The sequence below is a fragment of the Pseudopipra pipra genome, chromosome 9 (genome assembly GCF_036250125.1).
Source record: "Pseudopipra pipra isolate bDixPip1 chromosome 9, bDixPip1.hap1, whole genome shotgun sequence".
Lineage (NCBI taxonomy): Eukaryota > Metazoa > Chordata > Aves > Passeriformes > Pipridae > Pseudopipra > Pseudopipra pipra.
The window spans coordinates 24,292,495-24,304,505 of record NC_087557.1 but is presented as its reverse complement, the minus strand read 5'-3'; the positions used below and the strand labels follow the sequence as shown (position 1 = coordinate 24,304,505).

Here is a 12,011-nt window from a genome sequence, read left to right as displayed (position 1 = left end):
GGATTTGCATCAAAATTCTTTCCACCAGCACCCCCAGGGTAGTGACAGTCCCCTGGGAGAGCCCAGGGAATTATGTTTAATAAAAAAGTGCTACACATGAAAATACACATGCTGCATTACTCCCCTTCATTGACTGAATGGCATTTAAAAAAACAACCATAAGAACATCAAACTATTCAGTACAGGAGCAGATGGGGAAAAATTATTTCCCTTATCAAAGCTAAATTATTATATCACTGCTGGTCTCAAAACTATGAGATACTGGTACTTTTTAAATACACTAAGAAAAATATTAGGAGAGGATTTTATCAAATACTAAAAGGCACAGTATGTTATTTTAACTTGGATGTTCCTCAATCTTTTTCTATGGTAGATCTATCCTATTAAGTTGAATCTCTTCTTTATCTTGAGCTGAAATGGTCCTTCCTATAAATTTGCTAAAGAGTATCACACACTTCCAATAAGCTATTCTAAGAAATTCTCCACAGAATAAATACAGTATTTTTTACAGCAGCACCTGAAAAAGGCTGAACAATGGTCATGTCTTCAAACAGAAATCAAACAGAAACACCATTTCCTTCCTCGCTCTCAACAGCAATTCCCTATTAGGGAAGTTACTAATTTTGCCATTTGAAACCATTTCACTCCAAGTCCAGCTACCCAGCACAAGTCCTTAACAAATTTACAGCCAATTCCTAATGAAAACCTAATTCCTGAGGTGCTGAGAGGACACTTTCTTTTCACTGCTGGGCTTCTCATGACACAGCTCCTTTGGCCACAGTGTTTGTGGGCAAACAGCACCTGAGCAAAGACCTCCAGCCTGCTCCCATCCCTGCGGGGACAGGGCACCCAGCCAGGCCCACACCCTCTCTCCACCAGCATCCCATTTTCTCTCCAGGCTTGGAAGCATTGATGGTGACTGTGCAAGAGCAAAGAATGGGAAAAACTAAAGAATAAGTCTGGAAAACTGCACAAGGCAGCCCCTGAGGGGAGGTGGCCCCAGGGCAGGGCACAGCCCCACCACAGCCTGGGCACACACGGGGCACCTTCTTTCAAACAAAGCAGTCCAGCTGAAATAAATATTTCGTGGCTTCTTTGTCATCAGTTTTAATAATTACAACACACTCCTCATTGTTAAAAGATAAAAATCAGGTAAGAACTCACATGCCACTGGGGTTTAGGAGCTGCAAAATCCCTTGCTGGCCAGGACACGCAACACTCCCCTCCTGCCTCAGAGCCCTCGGTGGCTGTGGGGGAGAGGGGCTGGCACGAGGGGCTGCTTTGAACCACCTGCACACCTGTGGCAGGGACACACCCTGAGGGGGGGCACCTGCACAGCTCACCTGCCACCCGTCTGCCTGACGATGCTGTGGGCAACTCCCAGCCAGGGAATGCCATCACAGGTGCTGGGGAGACTCTCCAGACCAGCTCCCCAATGCCCTGAGAGCTGAGGCAGACAAAGAGCAGTCCTGCAGCCCACAGCAGACCTGCTCAGCAGCAGGGAGGACATGTGCAGGGACACCTGAGTGTCTGAGTGGGGTGATGAAGGCGCTGTCTCGTTCAAACCTGCACTAAGGACTCACTGTTTCCAAAGGGATGCTATTCCAGCCAAGAACCAGTGCTGCCCAGCACAGCCTGTCCCCTCCTCAGCAGCACTCTCATTTTCCAGAGGCAGGGAACTGTCAGCAAAGCTGCCAGCTTTCCACAGAGAGCCTGGAGCCTCACCTTTCCATTACCCAAAGCATCTGACAGCCAGTTATCCTCGTGCTGCCTGAGCAGTACTAGACAGAACGACTGGAATTAGTATTTGCTGCCAAAATATATTGGATACTTTCTAATCACACTAGGAGAGCTCTTGCTAGGTTTTCAATCTCGGAGATGTTTAATATAGTGAAACGGGAAGATGAAGTTTCACTTTCAAGCTAGAATTCAATAATCCTACTTGAAGTAGTTGGAAAAACAAACTTTAACCACTGCCTCAGCATCTAAAGATGCAGGAAAGATCTTATCCCTATTCTATTATCATTAAATTTTAATTCTCTCAAACTTGTGCCATATCATACAGAAGTTAATTCATAACTTATCCCTAGTAATCACAGCATAAAAATTGGGGATTTATCTTCTAGGTTTGTATACAACTATTGAATCTCATGAGACAAAGTTCAAGATACAGCACCTATTATTTTAATGTTCTGTTCCTTCATTATCACCTGCCATACTTATTTACTGCTTATTTTCTCAGTTTCCACAGTACGGCAAACTGATTTTGTCTTCTATTTTATCTTCTATTAAAAGAGAAATTGAACTCATTGCTTTGACTTTAACCGTGGCACTTCAAATATAAGGCCTGATAACTGTCTCACTTGGATCAGAAGTTCACAATGAATAGTTCCCCTTACCTTTTCCTCTGCATTCAATATTGTTTCTTGACAGCAAATGAATAAAAAAGTTGTTGTGAATGATTCAAAAAAACATTTCAAAATATTACACTGGATGTTTCAGCCCTAACTTTAGTTAGAATTGTACTTCTGATGTATTGCACATCCTATGCTTTTATGTCATATGTAAATTTAAACAGTACTATGTATTTTTAAAACCCTATGTTGAAAGATCTTTAAAGTTGCAAGGCTAAGTGAAGGAAAGCCAAAATTTAACCTGACTGTGCTGCGTCCTGGTGCATTCTCAATTATATTATGTCATAGGTTATTACATCTTGTTAAATTCAACTTGTCTAGCACCCTTCAGACCATTAAAACATTCTTAAAGAGATGTTACATTTTCTGATTACAGTTTTTGGCTCTTATTTGTGTAGTCTTGTGTTAACAGTCTGATTTTCAAGTACAATTCTTGGTGACACTCAGCTTTGTCTGTGTAGGGCTCTTACTACTAAGTACTTACAGCTGATAAATGCCATTCTTAACAGAGGTGATTTTCATTCTGCTTCGCTCCATTAGTCCAAAGTATAAAATTGCAATGAAAAGCTGCAATGTCCTCTTGGTAGTTTGACTCTGCTTTGAGCTCAGTGCTGCCCATATTTATCTAACTTACAGACTCATTTTGGGTAAAAAAAGCTTCAATTTTATGTACTTTTTTTTTTTAAACCTGCCAAGGTTAGGGACCCAGTTCTGTGAACACTTTTCATGCAATCAGTTCCAGCAAATGCCCATCACCTGAGGAAAGAGAATGACCTGTTTCAGGATGAGATATAATGCACAGCTCTGGTCATATTTTGCAGCTATTAAACTCAATACCATGGACTGTAGTAGGAAAAACCTACAATTCACTTGTTTTAAACTGCCACAAAATCTCCCAACTGCAAATTTCTGGCGATGGGGGAACTATTTTCACACGACTGTACATTTTTAAGATTTTGAATTCCTCATCAGCACCCCAGTAATTAAGTATTTATAGATGACCAAAAGGCACCTAGTGGGAAGAACCCCATTTGTTTCCTGTGTGCCTCAAACCTTTCATGAATAAAGTAGTACCAGGGGTAACCTTTCATGAATACAACCTTAGGGATCACAGAGTGCCCTCAATCAATGCAGGGAACTCATGTTGACAGAGTATATGGGAAACAGATTGAGGTATTAAAGCACATAGCCTCTGGTGTTTTAGATGTAAATACTATAACCATCAAATATTTAGACTCTTATGTAAGCAGTATGTCATTTTTTAAACAGTTACTGCTTGGAATAAATCTTTAAGGATGGAATTTTCAGAAGTGCTCAGTATTGGCCTAACTTTGCTCTTACTGAAATCAATCATAAAATTTTCACAACTTTGAGAAAGGACTTTGTCTGTTTATATGTTTCCACAGCACTAAGCACAATAAGTCTTGATCCTGGCTGGGGCCTTTTGACTCTGCTGTAATCTACATAAATTGATTTATAGAAGATCAGTCAGATAAATGATGAGGAAACACACACATACATATAAAACAGCTAGGGTTTTTAAATGATGGCTTAGCAGTCTTTTGGACCTTCTTCATTATTTTTGAATCCTAAAATTCATTTGCCTTCTTTTATATTAATTTAATTTCCTTGTTATTAATTTTCTCCAACATAATTCCATGCATCTTGAATTTTCACCGAAGTATCCCTCCAATAAAATGTAACTTACTTTCTTGCCACAAATCCCATTTAGTCTACACAATAAGCACATTAGTTTTGGGATCTGACTCATACTTTGTTTCAGCAGAATATAACCTCTTGCCCATTTCCACAAAAGCTGATGTTGATAACAGTAATATGTAACCTACTCTATATTCCAAAGAATACCTACCTTTGCTGAACTGGGAAGGGGAAAGGGAATGTGTTTCTTTTATAGGTTTGTAGAGTGGTTAGATCTCTGTCTTTTGTTATTTCACAAGATTCACACAAACATTAATTTACCCAGGGATTGACTTCAGAGGCAGTTATTTCACTTTAAAATACACGCCAACCTCAAAACTGTCTAAAAAGATCTTATTTTCTTCTAAAGAGCTACACTAAGACCAAAACAAAACTACTTCTCCTTTTCACTCAATGGGGGATTTCAAAAGGTCGACACTGCAACATCTTTCTCCCTGTTTTCTCCAAATAAAATGCTACAAGTTATTGAAATGGAGGCTGTGGTTCCACAGAAAATTCTCTAGGCATTTTCTTGGCAGCTGCTAACCCCATTCCATAGCCCTGCTTCAGCCACTGATTCCCATCCCCCTTAACCTCCAGTAGGACCTATAAAGCTGATTTTGGATCTCTGTGATGACCCAGACCAAGTCCTCTTGCCCTTCTTTGAAAGTTTAGTTTTAACCTGGGCCAGCTGCCAGGCTGGTGCTCCTGTGCAGAGCTGGGCTGGGATGAGGGAGGGAGCAGCTCTGAGGAGCCAGAGCTGCACCTGGCAAAGGCTTCACCAGCACACACCTCTGCCATGGGACAGATTTCTGAGCCTCCAAAAGCATTCTCACACATCCCTTAGGAAAGCAAGAGCAAGCACATATTACATTATAAAACTGGCAAAGAAACAAATTTCAGAAAGTAGCCAAAGTTTTAAAATAGGCCAGGGAAGGAATCAGGCAATGATAGCAGCTTGTTCATCTTCTTTACCTAAATTCAGGTGATGTTATCACCAACCCTAGCCCACTATATATTTCATAGTAAGAAATTATAGTCCTTCAGATTAGCAAACTATATATATATTTAGTTCTTTATTCTCAAACTGTTTCACCACAAATGACAGCTCATTTCACAAACAGCTTATCTTATGGCTAAAGATATATAAATACATACTAAAAATGCTGCTGAAAGTCTCTGAATGTATAATGCAGCCTGGTAGACATGGTGGTGATTGTAACACTGCATTGTAGACACAAATGTTAAAGAAACTTGGCAAGAAGCAACACATTTTAGCTACTCAAAATTCAGATTTTCTCAGACTTGTCCCCTTCTGATGAATGGAACATATGGGAGTATTGTTCATAAAACTTACATTGCTTTTCTCGATGTCTACCAAAATTCCTCATCATGACAATATTTACCAGGATACATACAGATTCAAATTTGAATTAATTACCCAGAAGTTTTTCTGTACTTCCAGGTTTACTGGAAAAGAAAACCACTTCAGAAGCAATGTGTTGTGAGTATTTAACAGTAGATGTTATAGCAACAGAGGTAGCAGAGTGCTTGCTGGGGAAGAGTGCTATCCAGTTAAAAGCCATCAGTGATGAGCGAGATAAAAGACAGGGAAGAAAGCAGCTGCTTTGCCAAGAAGCAGTTTGAAATCTGACATTATAAACAAAACACATGTAAATCTAGACATAAATCCTCGCTCCTGTGCTGAAGGCTCCATAATATTTTAGCTAGCATTATAACTTACAGACAAACACTTCCTGAAACACAGCATCACAACTGCAGAACAGCCTTTAACCTCGTGTTCATCCACTCGAGAGCCGTGTTATTTATTATCCTTTATCCCTTAATTATGGGGACTTCACCTACTGCTCTCTGCTCATTTGAAATGCAGAATAAAATACAATGGATGTCTGAAGACTTAACAGGTGTCAACCAGATATTTGCCAGCTACTGCTACTATTCTACTGGGAGGAGTTGCTGTTCTATAAATACTAATTAGAGTTTTGCACATGATCTTGCTGAAATACCTAAGGTGATGAGTGGCCAGTTGTTACTTTTAAAAGATTAGCACAATTTGAAAAACTAATGTCCCCAATGAGGCAATGCTCACACTGAATAATCAAGAGTTATAGCTGCTCTCTGCCCAAAGGGAATATTTGCTCACTTCATCATTTGGAAAATCTGCTGCCTCTTGAACAACTCACTCTTCTATTTAACTTTGAGAAACTTGTAAAACTTCACGCAATCAATATAATAGTATGGTATATGTACCTGGATGGGTTTCCACTGCTAGGCCACATGGTAGGCTTTACTTACACCTTCCAAAGACAGAGCTTTTAGTGTGAAATCATGATTAAGAAACTGCAACAAAATAATGTTGCACTTAAATGAAGCCCCAAAGAAAAATAAGATTATAGTTCAAAGTCCACAAGCATAGCAAAAATTTAATGTCCTCAGATCCACCTCCCTTCAAATTTTTCACTTCTACTGAACAGACAGAAAAAACCCAGACAAAGGCAAATCTGAACAGGTCTCCATGGTATTGAGTTTTTATATATTATATATATTAATTTTTGATTTAAAAAAACCCCATTAATTCTCTAAAATCTCAGTGCAATATATCTGAACAACCAGCTAATTTCAAGCAAAGTGCTAAAGTGACCAAAGATGGACTATTCCCTTGGTTTGTAATAAAATCTCGAATTTCATCTTGTCCAATGTGCTGTGGAAAGCAACTGATATCACATTGTGTGACACAATGCTGTATTTCTATATATGAACTGTGATTCAGTGTAGTGAAATTTGACTGATAAAACAGACACAACCCTGCACTATTCAGTGTTCATGACCATGTATGGGGACAACCCAAATCATTTTAATCAGAATTTATTTTTCAGGGGTTTTTTTCTTTTTTTTTTTCATCTTTTTTTTCTTTACCATGAAACCTGTTTTTTCCCTATCCTTCAACACACTGCTTCCTCTTTTCCAGTAGCTCATTACTGGAAACGTTTGGCCTTACTTCAAACGAGAAGAATATGTCAACAGCAGAACATCTGTGTCCACACAGAGTGCTTTGATGACAGTGATATACTCCATTTACATCAGCAACATTGAGCTGAACCTTGATGCTGTCTGCATTTAAAGATCTTACCCCACAGGGCAAGAGAATACAGGTCAAAAACGTTGATCTCTGTTTGACACACTCTCTACTTCAAGAGCACTTGGCAGCGATTTGTTCCACAGTCAAGAATCAAACTCACAAAACGTTGCAGAGCTTGGAGCCATGTTTGCATAACCACATTCAAAACAAGCCTTAAAATTCAGTCTCTGGAGGCCAATCTACTGCTGATATGCAGGGGTTTGTGAGCAATATGGTCAAATTCTAGCCTGAATGCAGTGGGAACTTTCTCATATAAATCAAAAGGGCGTAACTCAGGGGTATCTGTTATTAAGAGGAGTGGTGTTCCTACATCTCTTAAATGCAAAAAGGACACTTTATCCTTCCAAAACTCAAACTTGATTATATAAAAAGTGGAGTGGACTAGTTATGAGTGACACAGAATTGCATCTATCAGCATGGCCAGAGGAAGTTGGGTAATTTAGGTGTGGAACACGTTGTCTCCACAGGCAGGTACAATAATAAACTCCTCAAATATTTCATACAGAGGAGTTCAGAAATGAAGGCTGACCTACAGACTATTTGGAGCCCATGGCTTCTGGTAATCGTCCTTTTTAACTTGATTTTAAAACATTTAGTGTTTCTTCAGCTTTTTGTAACAAATATATCATTCTCTAATTTAATTACATTATGTCCACTAAACTGCTACGCTGACATAAATCCCAATAAAAGGTGGAGAGTTTCGATACTTTCCTTCCACACCTTCCTACCCTCATGTAAAGCTCAGCATTTTGCAGCATTGAATGATTCAGTCACAAGACTAATATACCCAAAACATCAGAGGGGATCCAATGGATGCAGTTGGATACTGCCCTGTTGGTGTTCAAGGCCCACAACCACCTGTGAGCTGCATTAGCACCTGCAAGGACCAGCAAATCCTGTGGCAGCAAACAGAGGAGGAGAAAATTTTGTTTACAGGTTTCACTAGAATGCCATGGAAACAGATACAGAGGTAACTGTGAAAGGCATAATCCAAATGGAAGACAGCCCTAATAGAACTGGCATATCCAAAAATAATATGTATGTTTTCCCACTTGGAAAACACATGCCTGAATCCTATTAATGTCAAGACAGAAAATTATACTGAGTAGACCCCAATATCACTAAGGTCCCTGATAACAGTAGGAATTAATGTGCACCTTCAAAGTAGAGCAAGGTGTTTTCATATGCAGACTATTAGAAAAAAAAATATATATCTTAATAGAATAATCATCTTTTTAAAGAAAAAAAAATTACATCTTGAATTTTTGAAACAGGATTAAAGTATGGCAGTAGCCCTCTAAAAGGAAGCTGCTCAGCACCTGCTGCCTACACTGTGCCTGGCTCCAGGCAATGTTATTCATTCCTCGCTTTCATGGGAGCAAAATACAACCTCTAAAAATATAAAACACAAAAATAAATAGATCTCCGGGGAAATGGAAGAGAAATCTGTTTTAAAAATAGTGAGAAGCCTATATGTTCTAAAAAAAATAAGTCCATTTTGCATTGTTTTGTAAGATTTACACTTTAATTTGAAACCAAAGTAAGGCATAAAATTTGTATGAAAGCAATATCTGATTTATAGATGAAGTTAAAACACAATATACTTAGCTGCAAATACCAGACCCCAGTGAGAGAAGGAAAAGGTTCTGAAAGATGATTAAAGTATGCTTGATAAATTTGGCCCTGCAATGCCCCAAAAGATTTTTCTGAAGTTAAGTGGTAAACACAATTAACATGACTTTTGCTACAAAAACACTAAACGCAATGGATTTTTTTAATTAATTTTCAATGTTATTACATGTTCCTATCGAGCTGGAATCGACTCAATCCACTAACTGTACTGAGAGACAGCTCTTCTGTCCACATGACCTTAACATCTAGACAAAAAGCCAAATATCCATTCTGCTGGTCACATGAAGAGGAAGTCACACAATAACAACGGTCTTATCACCACCAAAAGTTAACATTTTGTGAGTGGAAATTTTGTGGCGGTTGAAGCATTTAAGAAAGATATATTTGTAAGGCTCAGGGAATGTCCAGCTTGATTAAATGTATTCTTAATTAACCAATAAAAAGCAGCAGCTGTGAAGGCTGACAAGAATCCCTTGCTGTACACTTCTGGCCTAACCTCACTATCCATATTCAAACAAGTCTCCTGGCAAAGGCAAATCATATAATTCTTGGGAGTCTTGCACGCATTTGGACTCACCAGATTTACATATTATTATTCACAGGAGAGGCTTCATTACATTTGCTTGGAGAAAATGTACCATCTATATGGGTATTCACGTGTTTAATATGCACATGCCTTTCCATTTTGTATTTATTATAGAGCTTACAAGGAGGTTGTTTGGCCTCCTTCTGTCTCAGACCAAGCACTGCTCACTCACGTGAGGTCAACTCACATGGCAGAGCTCACGTTTCTGCATCACACTCCAACCACCCCAAAACAGGGAGAGCAATTCCAAGCAGCTTTTCAGAACCAGTCCAGCCACCAGTCCATCTCCCAAACTGTTTGCAAGCTTTTTGGGGCAGACTGTCAGCTGATACAGCCCAAAACTGCGACAGGGACTGTGCTCACCATTGGACAGTCACGGAAAAACTGTTTGGCCCAAGCCTTGACTGTTCAGTTTGCTTGAATGGACTTAATTCAGTGATGCTACTCGAAACCAGGCACTACAACACACCATAGCAGCAAGGTTGGAAGGGGCCTCTAGAATTCATACTATCCATCTGCTCCACAGAGAACCTGTGCTCACAATGCTGCAGGATCAAACTTCTCATACTCTTATGTAAAGGTGCCCCTAAGCCACAGGGGCTTTGCTACAAGTGTCAAGTACAACCCCTTTATCTCATAAAGCAAGTCTTTGAGAGTATAACTTACCATTTTGGTCTGCTGGTGGATTTCACCATTGGAGCCATCCCATCTCTATAGAGGCTTTTTGTTTTACTGAAGTTGACAACATTGAAAATTACTCTCTGGGGGGAAAAAAAAGGAAAAGAAAAGAGATCAGGTATAAAATCTCAAAGAATTTCTATGTGTGCTGCCTATACCAGCTGCATAAGAATATACAGAGATAATATATAATATAGATGTGTGTCTTATGAATTATTGTTACTCTCAACAGATCAATATCCTGCCTGTTCCAAGTATTTAAATTGTCTGTGTTGTTTTACACTGCATTGATGCACATGAAATGTATGTTTTTAATTTAGTATGTTGATTTTTCAGTAGGCATCCTAGCCACATAAAGCAATAGGTTGCTCAGATCTGAAAACAGTAAAGCAAGTCCAGTTTGCTGCAGTGAACATTATAGAGGTTGGTGGAAAGCTGGGAGATGGGCTATCAGTCCTCATGAAAACCTTCTAACTGCTCCATAGAATACTAGGGTGGAATCATAGAACCACTAAGCTTGGAAAAGACCTCCAAGATCATCAAGTGCAACCATTAACCCAGCACTGACATGTCCACCACTAAACCATGTCCCTAAGCACCACATCTACACATCTTTTAAATCTCAGAGACTCAGTCTCTTCCCTGTGCAGTCTGTTCCAATGCTTGACAACCTTTTCAGGGAAGAAACTTTTCCTAATATCCAACCTAAACCTCCCCTGGCACAACTTGAGGCCATTTCCTCTTGCCCTATTTCTTTAAGGGTAATGGACTGACACTGAAAGGAAATTCATGCAGGGGAAAGACAAGAGAAAACAGAGACAAAACCTTCTTCCCTACCATCTGTCTGCTCTAAGTCATTTTACACAAAGTTACTTATTCTGTTTCTGTTAAGAAAATCTAAATTGGATGTAGCTCATCTCACGTAGTACATTGACTTTTCAGATGGTAAAGGCAGTATTCCTCATTTGTCACATTCTCTTGATACCCGATATTAATGTACACAGAAAAAAACAAAATACAAAGGCTAAAGTAATTTTATATAACAGTCCAGGATATTTTGATACATTCAATTTCTGCCTCTCTCTTTGCACTTCTTTTTCACAGGTAGCAGTGAAGACAGACCACCGAAAATGATATTCACACATTTGTTTTTAGAACAGCCTATTGTAATGCTCGCATTCTTACATAATGGTTCAGGAGAAGCCTTAGAACTGAACAGTCACTGATTAAAATCAGGCAATTTTGGCTGAAACAATAAGATCAATTAAACTATCATCTGTAAAACTTTGCAAAAACCAATCTGGACTTTCCAGGCAGCCTGCTCAGGCAACAGTGAATGATAAGATTGAAGTGAAAGCAGTCAGCAGTGGGACATGGACAACAGGAACCAGGCACATTTACACTGATATGTGGGGCAGGTAGGGAGCCAGGTAAACTACATAGCACTGAGTAAGTAGCTCTGTACTCAAGAAAAATTAAGCAAGTTTTTTCGAGGTAAGGTAGTGCTGAAGATTCTGTAAATGGGAGCACAAACTTCTATGTGTGCGAACTCCATAAATTAATTAAAAAAAAATAAAAATAACCTGTAGTTTTGACTGGAACTGACTTGAAAAATTAGCAAGTTGAGAAAAACACTTTCTTAAAGATGTTAATTCAATTTTGCACCAAAGTTAATAAGGAAACTACAGGTGCCTGCACATGAGGTTTCATATATTTTGAGATTTTCCAATGGTCATGAGATGAACTTACTTTTATGACTCCAGATGAAAACATGCACTTAGTTTACAAAACGTTATGTTTGCAATTTTAAGTATTTGGGATACTGCTTATCTGATGAAATATC

The 12,011-nt window shown here is 39.0% G+C and overlaps 1 protein-coding gene across 8 annotated transcripts in view; it reads right to left on the bottom strand.

Moving 5' to 3' along the window:
- BEND5 (BEN domain containing 5) overlaps positions 1–12,011 on the bottom strand; it is a 907,022-nt gene that overhangs the window by 680,901 nt on the left and 214,110 nt on the right. For all 8 annotated transcript variants that reach the window (XM_064665271.1, XM_064665265.1, XM_064665267.1 and 5 more), the window contains exon 4: positions 10,157–10,251. In XM_064665271.1, the coding sequence (XP_064521341.1) occupies positions 10,157–10,251 (95 nt within the window). The remainder of the gene's footprint in view (positions 1–10,156; positions 10,252–12,011) is intronic.